Source organism: Numida meleagris, chromosome 6 (assembly GCF_002078875.1).
Source record: "Numida meleagris isolate 19003 breed g44 Domestic line chromosome 6, NumMel1.0, whole genome shotgun sequence".
Taxonomy (NCBI): domain Eukaryota; kingdom Metazoa; phylum Chordata; class Aves; order Galliformes; family Numididae; genus Numida; species Numida meleagris.
The window spans coordinates 19,745,100-19,761,296 of record NC_034414.1 but is presented as its reverse complement, the minus strand read 5'-3'; the positions used below and the strand labels follow the sequence as shown (position 1 = coordinate 19,761,296).

General features: G+C 40.5%; 2 protein-coding genes across 2 annotated transcripts in view; one reads left to right on the top strand and one right to left on the bottom strand.

The window, feature by feature from the left end:
* The window catches only part of C6H11orf74 (chromosome 6 C11orf74 homolog), a 50,503-nt gene extending 41,666 nt beyond the window's left edge, over positions 1 to 8,837 (bottom strand). The window contains exon 1 of the mRNA XM_021402073.1: positions 8,705 to 8,837. The gene's annotated coding sequence lies outside the window, so the exon portion shown is untranslated. The remainder of the gene's footprint in view (positions 1 to 8,704) is intronic.
* RAG2 (recombination activating 2) lies at positions 9,078 to 10,687 on the top strand. Its single transcript, XM_021402072.1, has one exon. It carries the CDS (start codon positions 9,080 to 9,082, stop codon positions 10,685 to 10,687), a length of 1,608 nt encoding a protein of 535 aa, XP_021257747.1. The 5' UTR covers positions 9,078 to 9,079.

Sequence of the window (16,197 nt, the reverse complement as noted above, 5' to 3'; positions counted from 1 at the left end):
AGAGGGAAGCAATGCCATTCTATTGCTCCTTATTGTTCAGTTATTACAGTCATTATTTGTGGTAAATTTCATTATATGAAACACTGCAGTGATTTGGAAGGCTGGCATCAAAGGAAAAAATATACATACACATATTTCATATGGTAATAACAAATTCTTGTTTTTCTGTGGCATCTATGATCTCCAAGTGCTTTATAAATTCTAATGAAATAAACTCCACAATAGTCCCATGAAGAAGAACAAGCACATATTATAGCCAATCACAGATGAGAAAAACTGAGTCACAGAGAGTTTAACTGACTTATTAACAAATCAGAGGAGGGCTGGCATCAAAGACTCCTTTACTCTAAAAAGCTCTAGTAAGCTAGAAAATTGATAAGCCATTTGGGGGGGACATTTGTATAATTAGTCAAGCTGAACGGCAGCTTTCTCAGTGAATGTTGTGTTCTGCAGCCATCCAGGCACCTTGTCATCAGCTTGAGACTAAGCACCCAGACCAGGTATCTGCATTTTGCTATAGCTCAGTTCTTACCCTCCTGCTCAGCCTCTGCTTCCTACAGAACATGGGAAACCACTTCAAGTTTTAATATCCTGTACTAGTCAAGCTGTGGAGGTACAACAAGACCCTGGAGGAACACCAGCTTTTGGTCATTACTGTTAGCTAGGGTGCAGTGCTGAATTCAACTTGACAAAGTTTCAGCCATATTACAAAAGTGAAAAACAGAACACTAACCTCATGAAAAAGCTAGTGTTGGACGCTGTTAGAATATAATCCAATATTTAATACCTGAAATCTCCTGATATAGTCTGAAAAGGAAGTTATCCCTAAAGGTTTTAAACATACATTACACTGAGCCTAGGCATTTTCATCTAGCATGTACTTCAATATGCATGTATTGGGAAAAGCTTCACCAAAAGAGTAATCTTCTTTAATAAATAGTGGAGAAAATGCCCTGGATAGTTCAAGCATGGAAGAAGACTGACAGCACTTTTTAGCAAAATAAGGACCAAATTTTTACCCAAGACAAAGCAGTATATCCAGAGTAGTTCTGCTACAGCCAAGATAGTTATTGCTGGCTGACACTAGCATATTAGATCTGCTACCAACTGTGTCAATGCCATTCATCATTGTTAAGGAAATAACTTATAATTCATAGGTGACATTTCTTATTTCTTCTTCTGAAAAACACAAAGAATATATTATGTAACGTGAGTTCACTGAATTATTCATATTTTAATAAATCCTATATTGGAAAAGAGGGGAGAAAACCCTATTTGTAGTTTTGGCATCCATCTGTTTATTTTATTATTTCCTTTCTTTTCCTTTCCTTTCCAATATTTTATTGCTTTTTATGAGAACATCACAGTTATGTTCAAAAAAAATCTAACACAAGAAATAAATAGAAAAATGGAATACAGAGGTAATAATCCAACACAGATTTAATCTTTCCTTGCACAGCTACAAAGCTGTTAATTAAGTCTACAGAATCAGGGAGCCACAGGTAGGAAGAACCCATTAGGCCCAAATGCAAACTTAGGTTCTCTCAGAAGAACACTCCTTCACCCAACCAATAGAGAGGAGCTACATCTACATGTTCACCTATTTTCAATTACTTTGAAGAACTGCATAGTCCTATTCTACCAGCCTAAATAAAATCACAGATGTCAGCATTCGGAGAATGCACTCCTGAAATTGAACATGTGGTTAGGATTGATGATACCATTATGAGGTGTTCAGAAACTGAGCTCAACCTATCAAAGTTCTTGTATTTTTCATTCTCATCTCACGTCGGTTTTCTGCTGTTTCCCACCTATTTTATTCCTGGCCTCTCTTAAACAAACTCCACAACGTGTCAGCTGCAGAGAAGTTTTGCGATGTGAACAGTGGAAACCAGACTGACCAGAAGACTCTCAGGAGGAAAAAAAAATAACGTAGGCTATTTTAACTTACAGTAATGGTCTGGAATAAAGCCACAATTTAAGGATTGGATACAGTCACACCTCTAAGAATGAAATGACTACATTGTTCAGATGGAGAGTAACTACCACTGAAACCAAAACTTACCTTTTTTCTTGCAAAGGGCAGCAAACCAACTCAAGTGTCAAGGAAAGTAAGGCAAAGCCATCTGATCCTCTCCCTGTGCTGGCTTTGAATAGTTAAATTTAGACTCAAATGTTAGTAAGAGATGCATTTCAGCAGCAACTATCATTTCTTCTTTTTGCATCTCAATCCTGCTCGTTCATCCAAATTACTATAATGAGGTTTCTTGAGGCGATCATTCATTTAGTCTCGCTGATCATCAGCAGATTGTGCAAAATCAATTTTATTTCTCAAAATGCAGTCTTCTTCCCATCAGCTTAAGCCAAACCAGAAATCTCTGCACTGAATCACAGAGCAGATCAAGTGTGTATTTGCATGATTTCAATTACGCAGTTATTAGTTCCATTAAACAATTTTTAAAGTGCAGTGAAATATGGTTTTCTTGCATTTTTGAGTACTCCAGTACTTCTGGCATAGTTTAGTCTGGTTGCCACACTATGAACTTGCTCTACCAAAAGTAGTTCTCAGTTAAAATAAGGATATTTGGAAATATACATAGATCGCTTGTGGGCTTATGGAAATTATCACTAAATACACCAGCGCTCAAGATTTTATAAACTATGTACAAATCAGATCAAATATAAATATATTATTTTTACATCTTATATGCTGTTACCACTGGCCTATGCCCGATCTTTTCTTCGTGTACAGCTACTACAGGAACCAATTTGTCATAACGAACCTTTTCCAAAGGAGTCTCTAATATTTAAGATCTAACACCTCATAAAAGCAATCTTACTCTTTTCAACCCATGATACAGAACAAAACAGCAAACATTTATCTAGCAGCTCTCATCCACAAAGGTTTCATATACCAATCTGCACTAGAAAGACCTTAATTTTAGGGACTCTTTTGGCCTGGCTACTTCAGCAAGGAGGCATGGAAAGCTGCAACCTCAGCATGTCCTTGAATGTTTTTGGTTGCATGTGGACACATCACAAGCATCCCAAGATGGCACTTCGAAAGTGGGCCAAGGGAAAGGAGTGATCCTGCGGGCTCTTGACTACACTGAGAAAGGCATAAAACATTTTTAGTGGTGCAGAACAGAAGGTTACCCACTCTCCAGAAGGCAGTCAGCTGTTTCCTTGCTGGCTAAACAGCTGCAGAGCTACGGTTGCAGAAGAAAGCCTCCTGCCCGCAGTCCTGCCCTACTTCTCTTCCCCCCACCCAGCCACCCTGACAGCAGAAACCTCTGGCTGTAGCCAGCTGCAGGGCAACCCAGCCACAGGAATGAGCTAGAAGCAAAAGTTTCAATTACAAAGCACAAAAACTTTCAAATGATGCTTCTTGCAGCACCTCTCAATTCAGTGCGATCTGCAGCAGCTAATCCTATTTAAATCAGCTGGATGTTTGCCACTGCCTTCAGCAGGAGAAGGTCTTAAGGGCGCGCACATAATGCATCAGCAATTTGCTTGAATGGGAGCTGCATCTGCTTATGTAAGTGCATTACCAAGCCTCAGAGTCGACCTTCCTGATGGTCAAAAACACGCGCCTCTCACACACAGCTTGCACAGGCTTTTACAGGATGTGTAAGGGCTTTAATTGCAAGTAAGCACATTGATCCTGCTCGGTTTCAGTGCTATTATCTTAGTCCCACGCACGATCAGAGGATTTAGGTTTTTGTTATTGTCGAGTTGGGTTTTTTTCTTGGTTGTTTGATTATTATTATTATTCTTTTTATGAATTTCCAATTTCTTCACAAGCGCTATGTACTTTAAAGACCACCTGGAGGCCTTTGACAAGGGTAACATCTTCTGCGCCCAAACACTTCTAAAGCACAGTACCCACCATCTCCTGGAGTGTGATCTTCCAGGATGTTACCGTCAAAGCACAGCTGGATGTAATCAGCTTTTTTAAACCAGGCCTCCAAATAAAGCCCTGTCACTCACATGTTAAACACTGTTTACTGATGTTTTGGGATGAGACAGAGCATTGAAGACTCTAGGACAATGGATTCCCCATGCCTTCTTTCCTCTACAGGTTTCAGCCCAGGGTTTTGGCTAAATATCTAGCCACACATTTGCATCCAGGATGGTTACTTCCACAAACAAGTAGGATGGCCTCCACTTTCTTGCCTCCCTGAAGTGTGTTGCTATAACACATGGAGAGCCATCTCCACCCCTGGGATGGAGGTTTACTGGCAGATAATATAATGACAGGTGTGGAATCTCAGTGCAACTTGGAACGACTCGGGATGAAGATGTAAATCATGTATTACCTAATTAAGTGTAGTAGGAGAAAATGAAGTGAAACAAAGCATCTCTATGACAATAAGCAATCTGCTGAAAACACAGTATGTCAACGTTATTAAAATAGAAATTGTGAAGAGGTCTATTGATTCATTTTCACCTTGGTTCTCTGCCAAATAATTTCAAGATGCAAACCCTATATATTCTTGCTGTGGACTGCACAGTTATGAACATGATTTTTCTGCCTTGTAGATACATTATTCCAAAGCTACTGGCTCCTTGCAGCTCTTCCAAAGCAGTTTGTCACCGACAGTTACAGAAGACCAGTTTGGACAGACCACATCCTCAACCAAAACCAACATGATATTGCCAACAAACTTTAATTTCTCTGTCTTCTCATCCACAGTAATTGGAAAAAGAATTTCTAGAGATAAGACGTATCAAGTAGCAGAAGGAGAATAAAATGAATATAAAATATTAAACAAGACAAGTTGAGGTTGGATTTTCCCTTAAATATTTGTATCTCTTTGGCCAGTAGATCTTTTGATCTCAGATCCAAACAAGGGTTTGACTATGTGAAGCACTCAATAAGAATCTGTTGAATATCACCTAGGCACTGAAAATACAAATAAATCTGATCTGAATACCCTTAAGTTATGGGCAAAATTAAGTTCTCTAGCCTCAAACTCTGCAGCACAGATTCCTTTGCTCTTTGTTTCACTAGAGAAGAAATAGGCCCATGCAGACAATACAGGGCACAATGCCTTATAGCTGCTATATTTCAGATGAGAAACTCCACCACATCCTATCTGCATTACAGTTTTTCAATGTCTCAAGATGATTTTTCACAAACACTGGGTGTGTTTGCTTTCCTGTACTAACCAAATTCCATTACAAGCTGTTCCTATTTCTATTCTCACTGCGGTTTCAAATGGGAGATGAGGCATTTCTAAAATACTGTGTGGCAGATGTTGTAACTCAAGAATGAGTGAAATAGGTTCAGGGAGCTATGAAGAGTGAATTGTTTTCTAGGTTCTTCAGTTTACTTGCTGCGCTGTGCTACGTAAGTGGCTTATCCTCTGTGCCCCAGCACTGCTGGCTGCTGAAAGGATATGTTCCCATAGGACTTCACAGAGTCTAACCTGAAGAAAAACTCTGGGAATCTGATGAAAAATGCCACAGAAGGGAGCAAAGTCTTCATTCTTTACGATCTGACCAGAAGGCTGCTGACTTCAATGGACTTTGGACTGGAAATTTAGTCAGTCCTCACTCATCCTTTTACTACACATCAAAATTAGTATAGCTTTGGACACAAAAAAAAAAATTACTTCAGCTTATATTTTACACTACACTGGCACTGAAAAACTCCAAAAAAGATCACAAGCTTGATGGGTTAAACAGAGTAAAGAATTAAGCTACAAAGAAGTGCATGCTCCAAGCTTTAACAATTTCAATTGTTCGACTAGTTCAGCTGCAAAGAGTTAAATCTCTTAAAGGCTGGTGGGTTTCTTGTTGTGCTATCCGAAGACAAGAGAGGAAAGGAAAAAAAAAAAAGAAGAAAAAAAACGGTCACAGCCAGTTAGCCACAGTAGACTGAGTTCTCAGGAACACATCTGCAAATTGAACAGATAGATTCCCCTCCATGCCATAAGCCCCTGTGCTGTCAGAGAAGATTCCTCAAAGTGCTCACATTTGAATCTCAATTACATAGAAAGATTTTGGAGGACACAAAAGCACTCCATCAGCCAGGTACGTCTGATTTATTGTTTTACCCAGAGCAAACTTGGTTGATACAATTAATAATTTTTTTAAATACTATTTCTCAAAACAATTGCTTTCTTAATCCTCTTAATGGAGTACTTCAAAGCTCTGTAGGTGTCTGGACTTTATTTTGATTGTGAAGAATTTGGAAAGAGCACTTGCTTGCCGTTTTGCAAAAGGAGACACTGCAGATCAGTCAGAGGAAAAGAAAAAACATATAATATTGCAAAACAAACTTAAATCTACTGTAGATAACTGTGTTCCTGCCCAGTTACAAATAATTACAAACTAATGACAGAATTTGATGGTCAGCAAGCAGCATTTACCAACTAAGACCCCTTGCTATCCTGCAATCTGTTTTCTCTCCGAATCTAATCAGTGTTGTTCAAATACCTTATTTTAAAGCTGAACGGTGCTTTTGGTTTGCTGCAGTTCACAAGATTTAATCAGTCACTATTTGGCAACATTCCAACTACTGTGAAATTAACATGAATATGGGTCTTGTTTTTTTTAATGTAACGTTAGTAATAGCTTAGAGGGGGAAGTCAGCACAGCCCAAGATCAGCCACACAACGTGAACACACTACAGTTAGCATGGAACAACCTGGAAAGATAAAACTATCCCAGCAGGGGCCTAAGGAGCTACTGCTGTCACAGAATCCAGGATAAAGATTCTCTCCTTCACTTACTGAACTGCTTATTTATGTAAAGGTCAAGGAATATTAAGCAATGACAAGGAGGAAGTGCTTTTAAGCGTGTTTTATTTAACCAGTACATTCTGTATGTCTATCAATCTCATTTTTAATTATTTTAATTGCTTTTTCTCCATTCTGTCTCCAGCAGTTTCTCTGGATAGCATATACTTCAGAACTCAGCATAGTCAATGCTTCAGTTAAATTGTTTGCCATCTTTAATACTCATTAGATTTCAAATTCAAGCTAGTAGGAAAATATAGTAATGCTAACTTACTGTGTGCTCATGGCATCCTTATTGTGGAAATTCAATTACTTTACTAAAGACCACAAAAACAAAGAAGCTACGTAACCAAACAATATGAAAGCAAAGACAGGAAATATAATCCAGCAAACCCAAATTTGTGCATACTCTCCTAAAAAGACCGTTTTTGAATAGCTGCAAGAAAGATGCAGCAAAGATTTCTGTTTAGAATCTCATCTGAATGTAAACAATTTGGCAAATTTCTCTTCATGCAAATAATAACAAAAACATCCTCAGAATGGGATTAGCTAATTTAACTGACTAATAACCGAACTTTGCCTACAGTGCAGCTCTTTTGAAGAGGAATCTAAACACAGGAAGAATCACCACCTTTAGGACAGAGGCACTTGGACCAGTTATGCAGCGAGTGCTGCTTCACCATGATATTTGAATGATTCCACAATATACAAAAAGACAGATATTCCATTGATTATTTATTTATTTTTCCTTTTCTTTTTTTTTAATGGACAACAGTAGGGGCTATGCCTTCCCTCCCATGTGCTATGGCCCAAGCACATCTGACCAGGCTCATTTACCTGTGAAAGCATTTAATGGCATATCCATACAATAGCACTGCAGCTAGCATACTAGCAAGTGGGGCAGGCAGGCAGTATATCAACGGAATACAGCAGTTCTTATTGTACATGAGAACATATCCAGATAGCAATTTGATGAACCCAGTGTTACCAGTCCCACAGTCCCTCAAATCAGCCCCACAGTGATCCTTGCTGTAAGCACTGCTGTTCTAGAATCCCCAGGTTTTGATGGTACACCACCAGAAGATATTCATCCTTCCTTAAAGAAGATGGAATCCTCTGTTTCTTGCTTTTGCTATTACAGCAAAAATGAAAACCAGGCACAATAAAAATATGAATCCTAAAGAATTCAAAAAGAGAAACTGTATTTCAAAATGTGGAGGGACTTTTGGCAGGGCTTTTTCTTCAAATATTGTACTTCGAAGCTAGCTCACAACTTTAAATTATGCAGATTTGGCAAAGGCTGAACACACGAACTTGGGCATTGACTGAAAGGCACAGTTCAGCTGTCACCACAGACTGGTTAGCTGATTTCGTCCCTGGCATCTTTGCTCTCCAAAGCAGTGTTACTGCACAGGCTGACTGCATAAACTATTTTAGATTTCTGAACAAACACGTAAAAAAAAAAAAAAAAATCTCTTGGAACCTACTCATGAAAGTATACAACATGACAAATCCAAACCGCAAACCCCACAGATGAATCTGATGGCAAGACAAATGCATGGGGCAGTCAGCCCATCGATCCTATACAGAGCCATGCAGTGCGCTGGCAGGACTCGTCCCTGCAACTTCCATCCAGTGACTAACACGGTTAGAAACACGGCTGGGCCCGACTGCTCCTACATGTCTTCAACTAATCGTGATGTTTGCCTTGTAGACCTACACGCTGTCTAGCTTAAGGAGGCCAGTCTCAAGAGGGGGGCTGGCCGGGGAGTCCAGCCGAGCCCTACCGGGCAACGCGGAACCCGTGTGCTACGGGCTCGCCCCCCGCCGCCCCCAGCTCCGCAGGCCGCGCGCAGCCGCCCCGCGCAAGCATCCGCCTTCTGCCAGCTCTCGGGGGCGGGACCCGCCTGCTGACGGCAGCGATGCGGAATGGCCCCGGCCCTTGCGGCCACACTCACCGCAGCCTGCCCGCGGACCCCGCCTGACCCGGGGCAGCCTCGGAGACGAGCCCGGTCGTCTGACGAGCTGCCGAAGGAAAACTACCGGCCCCAGCAGGCCCCGGGGCCGGCGTTTCCATGGGAGCCCCGGGCCCCGTGGGCGGCCTTGACTTTGCTGGTCGGGTGGAGGCAGTACCGCTGGCCCAGCAGACGCGAACGCAAGCGCTATGCTTGTAAATATTAGCAGTATTTTTTTTCAAAATTCCACAGAACTGGTACACAGTTTAAATGATGAGAGAACTGACATGCATATTTAATGCCGTTTATTCAAGTAAATGCTCTCACTGAGTGTTCAAAACATGTTTCTTTTGTGTTGTTTGTCTCAGATACCACAAGATGACCCAACCAGCAGATGCAATGTCACTGCAGATGGTATCAGCAGTCAGTAATTCATCCTTGCTTCAGCCGGGTTCTTCCCTGCTGAATTTTGATGGGCATGTCTTCTTTTTTGGGCAGAAAGGATGGCCGAAGAGATCCTGTCCCACTGGTGTTTTCTTCCTTGATATAAAGCAGAACGAGCTCAAAATGAAACCTGCTGCCTTCTCTAGGGATTCCTGTTACCTTCCCCCACTCCGCTACCCAGCTATTTGCGTGCTTAGAGGCAACGGGGAGCCCGATAAGCACCAGTATATCATTCATGGTGGGAAAACACCTAACAATGATCTTTCTGATAAGGTTTACATTATGAGTATGGTAAACAAAACTACCAAGAAAACGACATTTCAATGCATTGAGAAAGATCTAGATGGAGATGTCCCTGAAGCTAGATATGGACATACAATTAATGTAGTTCATAGCCGGGGAAAAAGCATGATTGTTATCTTTGGAGGACGATCATATATTCCTCTTGCACAGAGAACTACTGAAAAATGGAATAGTGTAGTTGACTGTTTGCCATCTGTGTTTCTTGTTGATTTTGAGTTTGGATGCTGTACATCATACATACTTCCAGAGCTTCAAGATGGACTTTCCTTCCATGTTTCAGTTGCCAGGAATGATACAATCTACATTTTGGGAGGCCATTCACTTCAAAATAACACCCGGCCTCCCAGCCTGTACAAGCTAAAGGTTGATCTCCCTCTGGGCAGCCCAGCTGTGACTTGCTCTATCTTGCCAGGAGGAATATCTGTGTCAAGTGGTATTGTGACTCAAACTGGTGATACTGAATTTGTCCTTGTTGGGGGCTACCAGTCTGACAACCAGAAACGGATGGTCTGTAACACTATAGTTTTGGAAGAGAATAAAATAGAGATTGTTGAAAGGGCAAGCCCAGACTGGACACCTGATATTAGACACTGTAGGACGTGGTTTGGCTGTGATATGGGCAAAGGGTCCATATTGTTGGGCATTCCTGGGGCCAACAAACAGTTAATCTCAGATGCAAACTACTTCTACATTTTGAGATGCAACAGAGCAGAAGAGGATGAGGAGGAAGAACTGACAGCACAAGCGTGCAGTCAGGCATCTACCGAAGACCAAGGAGACTCCACTCCATTTGAAGATTCCGAAGAGTTTTCTTTTAGTACTGAAGCCAATAGCTTTGATGTTGATGACATTGATACTTACAATGAAGATGATGAAGAAGATGAATCAGAAACAGGGTACTGGATCATCTGCTGCGCCAGCTGCAACATTGACATTAACACCTGGGTGCCTTTCTATTCAACAGAACTCAACAAGCCTGCAATGATTTTGTGTTCCAGTGGGACTGGCCATTGGGTTCATGCGCAGTGTATGGATCTGTCAGAGAGCATGCTTCTACGGCTCTCAGAAGCAAATGTCAAGTACTTCTGCAATGAGCATGTTGACCTTAATAAAGGGCTACAAACTCCCAAAAAGGTGGTGCATCTGAAAAAGCAGCCCATGAAACGATTGCACAAAAAGAAAACTTTGAAGTTAACCACACCAGTGAAAAAGTCTTTTCTTCGGAGATTATTTGAATAGATTTGCAGCTCTGATTTTTATTCAACTGGGAGGCAAAAACAGCTAGCAATGGTTGAAACAAAATGGGTTATTGAGGTTCCTTGTGATCTTTTTATTTAATTGATATCATCTCCATATTTCAGTTCTATTTCAAAGCTCATGAACTTTTTTTTGTTTCTTATGTATGTTTTTGTAATATCCATATAGGAAGCTCATCACAGAGGGCATTGTACAAACACACAGCCAGATATTGGTAACTCAGTGCTGTATTTTTTACTATAGTACAACTTACTCTCCAGTCATTCCCAGTGAATGTGGTAGAACTGCTTGTTGGATAAGATGTTATCTCATCTACTCAGTGGTGTTAGCATCTGTCAGTATACAAAGACCATATTGCCTGTTTTAATTTTTTTTAGCTTAGTTCTAGAAATATTTGGCCTAATTTATAACTGCCTTCCTCCAATTTTATGTTAGAGTAATGAGCTAAAATTAGGCTAATTCATCTGTTTTTAAATTGATTTTTTAAGTCCCTTGTGTCAGAAATAATGAAATATTCAGACACTGAGGGTCAGTTTTCTTCAGAGACTTCCATTTCAAAAATCTTTCTTTTCAAGCATTTAATTCTGGATAAGTCATTTTCTATTTTGAAAGGTACTGAATGGTTATGTGTCAGTTTTGGCTAGCATTAAGGAATATCACCTCACAGTAAAAATTAAATAGCGTTTTTAAACCGCTGTGCTCAACAACTGCTTTGCATTTGTATTTTTTTAAATATATTAGTTGGATAATAAAGTTTGTAATAAAAATGAGTGGGTTATTTTCACCTATTCATGGAGTAAGTCAAACGCTGCAAATTGCGAAGTCTAGGAAAGGACAGTGTGTGTGCTTGAGAGGTCCATCTAAAGTCTGTAAGGGGTCTGGCTTCACAGCTGCCACATGCTGTGAGCTCCCATTGACGTTAGAAGTTCCTTCTGATGAACAGGACTTTTATCATTTACTCCAGGTCTTTTCTTGCACGTTTCTTTCTCTGCTCCTGCAGGGTGACTGGGTAGAGTGTGACAGTATGAAAGTGCAAGCTGTTGCTCAGAGTGACTCATTGAGCCAGTGTTGCATTGTGAGGGAGAAAACAAATGCAGCTAGCTACTCAAAGCATGGGGGTAAGATTAGATTCGGATTGAAAAGGACATTGTCAAGGTTGAATAGCCCAAGAGTTTACTAACTTGTTGTGGATTCTTTTATTGGCTATCTGTAAAGCCTCATCATTTTTTACTTTATTTTTTATTTTTATTACTGTTCCAAACATCTTCAAAAAATCAATACCATCCATTCAACATTTGTGAGCCAACACTAATAGCTCAGTATTCACAGTCCAGTTCTTGTGCTGGAGCCCTTAATAAAAAGGAAAATCAGCAGGAGCAGCTGTCAGCCATCTGATCAGTATGTGCAGACCCTGAGCAGCCACCCCTTTCAAAAGCAGCAGTGTTCCCATCAACACAAATGTGTATGCACGGTACTCCCCTTGACACCTTCACAAGTCAACAGTAGAGGATAGTAAAGGGCAACAAGACAAAATTTCTATTTCCAACTTATTTATATTCTGACGGAGGTTATAGTATGGGTGGAATTTGTTAATGGGAAGTAGATCATCCTGAGACTTGTTTCATCCATTTTGATTTTAGTGTAAATCCACAGATTTAAATGGTAGTTTCCTCTTTCCTCAGAATATACTGAGAATACATAATGCTGTATGTTTTTCAAAGGAATAAATGAAAGTTGTGGCCATGTTAAGTCCCTTCAAACTGCTGAAATTCGATACACAACATCTTCTTTTGTAGGTTAGTCATAGGTATGATATCAGCCAGATTGTCATTAAAATATACATTCAGCACATGTTGCAAACTTAATTTACATCAACAACAAACAATCTCCACATTAAAATTAAAGAACATCATCACAATACCAACAGGAGGACAATATATGCACACAACAGAAATCCACCACTCATCCCTTCACCATTCTACAGCAGTGAGAGACTCCTCACAATTACTTCAGTCCTTGCCAATTGCCAGTTTGCATTTTGCTGTTACCCAATTGCTACTGATATCTCAAATTCCTGAGGACCCACATTGTGTAGCAGATTTGTTTGGTCTATGACTTTTTAAAATGTATGTGTCACTTCGTAAGAAGGGAGAAATTGCTTAGTCAAAACTATGTCCCAACCTTGCAGTGAAGGGTAGTAGAACAAGCATTAAATCACGTTTCAGAGTTACTACTGTAATAGTAAATCATAAGTAAAGTAAAATATAAAATTCCTAAGGACTCAAGCATAAAGAAGTATATGACCATTGACCTGTAAATGAAGATGCTTCACATAGCATTCAAGGTTGCAGAAAATATTTAATTATTTGATAATTCTGATGAAGCTTTTGAGGCATGTACTTGTTAGAGCATTGATCGTCTTTAAAACCAGCTAATCAATACATTTCTTTCTCATGCAGGGTAGAATTAGAGGATAAAATTAAGCAGATTTGAGTGCAGAAGTAAATCCCTATTGTGTCTGCATCAAGCTGACCTAGGTGTTTTGTAACCACAGCAGGCAGCATCAGGATTCCCAGTCACATTTTAGTGTTGCTGTTGTTATCATCAGCTTTTAAGATAATAGTATATGGTTTTACTGCTTGTGGAAGGTACTTAAATGCTGAAGTACCTAATTAATCTTCAGGAAAGGCACAGCACAAACTTTAGTGGTAGCACTAAAACATGTGTCATAGTTCAGAGTGACTCATTGCACCAAAAGCCCACTGAAAGAAGTGGAAATAATGCCACCGGGAGCCCAGAGAAAAAGGAAAAGATTGTATTCAGGTTGAAAAGGAATCTGTAAAGTTATTTACTGCTAGTTTTAGTGCAGTGCAGACAGAAGGACTTGCTTAATTGTTTTAAGGATTGGCGACTCTAGCTCCCTCCGTATTTGATTCCTACCTGTTGGGAAACTCCCCAAGTTTCCCACAGGTAACCCTACGGCGCGGGAAGCTCCACACTCAATGTGAGTTCATGACTTCCAACTTTATTGTAGCAACACACCATCTTATATAGCGTATATGCTTCCAGGGATACAGGGTCTATGCGACCAAGCGTATAAGAGAACAATACCGTTACCCAAGCTAATTTTGTGTACAGTACATGTTAAGTACAGAACTCTACTAGGAACACCACATTCCATGCAGGTATAACTTACCCCTTTCATCTAAGATTACATCGTAAATCATTAGTAAATCAGTAGCTACGTGCTGCCGAGCGCTGCCAAGCAAGCAAGCTGTTTCCCAACAATTCCCCCCTTTTTCTTTTAGGGTTGTAAGGCAAAACAATCCTTAGGATTGTGCCCCCCTTGATCTTGTAGCCAATCATGAATGATGTCCGAATCCTTGTTGTCAGTCACAACAAGCGCAGCTTTCGGCGCGGTAGCACGCAGCAGACAACTATACAATATTCTAGCAACTATCACAAGTAGAATAATGATTAAAATCCATCTGAAACCTTCCTTAATAATATCATATATCCAAGGAGTAAGACCTGGAAACACAGAACGCAACCAATCATCAATAGGATTATGATCCTTAGTAATGGATCGAGTGTGATTAAGCAACCAATGAATTTGTTTTTGAATTGATTCGCTATGATCAGAAAGATTAAAACAACACATTCCATCAAACTCTTTACAGCCATGCCCTTGAGCAAGTAAAAGAAAGTCTATAGCGGCTCGATTCTGGAGCACAGCATGGCGAAGGCTGTTCATATCTTCTAACATTTCTTCAAGGATCTCTGAAGTATGATTGCTCTGTTTAACAGTCCAACACGCTAGACGTTCAATCTGCTTCAAGGCTTGGGCGGCAGCAACTCCCGGGGTTAGGAATGAGGCAAAAATCCTGGCAGTCACGCTCCACAGCTGTACTTTATCGGAACAGGTGCTGCCAAGGATTTGGAGAGACCGATGCTCTTCATGGGAAACATTTTTAAGTTTCTTATCTATCTTTAACCATTGGATAAAATAATAGCACTAATCATATTAATAATATAACCATCATAAACCATCATAATTCAATCAGAACCTCGATTGACAACACACTAAACATAAGAAAAGATACAAGGCAAACAGCATAATAACAAGAAGTCAACTGTTAAACCCATTGAAAGGAATGAGTTCCAATGAACATACACAGCAGGAATCAGAAACTCCCTAAACTAATCTATTATTACTTATTGACCCTTAAAAATGGCAAACCACCAGAAAGGAGAGAGAAGAAACACGCCAGCGGTGGATGCGATAGGCAGTGCCAGCAGGGCGTCCCCTGCTTCAAAGTGCACTTCTCCTCTCTCACCCACCACAGACTCTCTCCTGCTTTTATTCTTCTCAGGGTCTGCAGGGTTTTTTCCATTTGTACGCTGCATCCGCATGGCCAGTGCGATATACAGAGCCCAAGTGGAACACCTGTTCATAAAGCAAAACAAGCTGCTAAGGTCAGCTCTCTCTACGAGACAAAATATTTACAACTATAGACTCAATTGTCAGTTCCCTTAAAACTATCAGAGTATCCCAAGATCATTCTATAGTGAGGGGCGTTTGGGCCCCGGATATAGGTGCCAATTGAAAGGACCAGTGAACTAAAAATCTGTTGGGCAATACTCCAGAATCCTATGTTAGAATCATATGTGGAATCAAAGTAAGATAGTGTGCACCTTTGTCTCGAGTGATGCTTAGTCATATTTCTATAATCCTGACTAGTGAGATGAAAAACAGTTAATCATTCTATAGTACAGGGTCAACCCTTTGCCTGGGAGTCCTTTCCAGGTTTTGCCTTCACAGATTAAGAAAATGTTAATTGATAGGCTAATAATATCATAACCAAGAATTATTGACAATGAGGTGGTAAACGACAAATTATGAAACAATACCAATAAGCAAAAAACACACAATCCCAGTTATTTTCTGCCTTGAGATGAGGCCGAATGTATCACGCTGGAACCCACGTAGGGCCAGTCCCTGTATCCCCAACTCCCGTATTTCCCCCCTTTTTCTTTTAGGAATACCTCTATGATATACATAATGCAAAACTTGCTTGAACTGTGCAAACAAAGCAGGGTTGTTAACTTCCTTAAGAAAAGATTCTTCAAGGTGCTGAATGACACCTGTAACATACAAAGAATTAGTTAACTGATGTTTCGGGGGGGGGGAAGAGGGGATATTTGTCCAGTATAGTCAGACACAGCAGTTGGAGAAACAAATGAATGCACAGGACTCCAGTCCAAATCTTTTTAGTAGTGATGTGTCGTCAGGAGGGAGAGATCCAATTCGTTCTGCGGATCCACTGGGCTAGGATCAAAAAGATTCTCTAGTTGCAGTCCATCCTTGTCTTTAACAAAAGTACACATGGGCAGCAGAAACGGAACGGCACGGCGAGCAGAGGTGGGGGCGCGGGCAGCAGCGGCGCAGCGAGCGTCGGGGGGGTTACAGACGGCGGTAGCGAGGCAGGGAA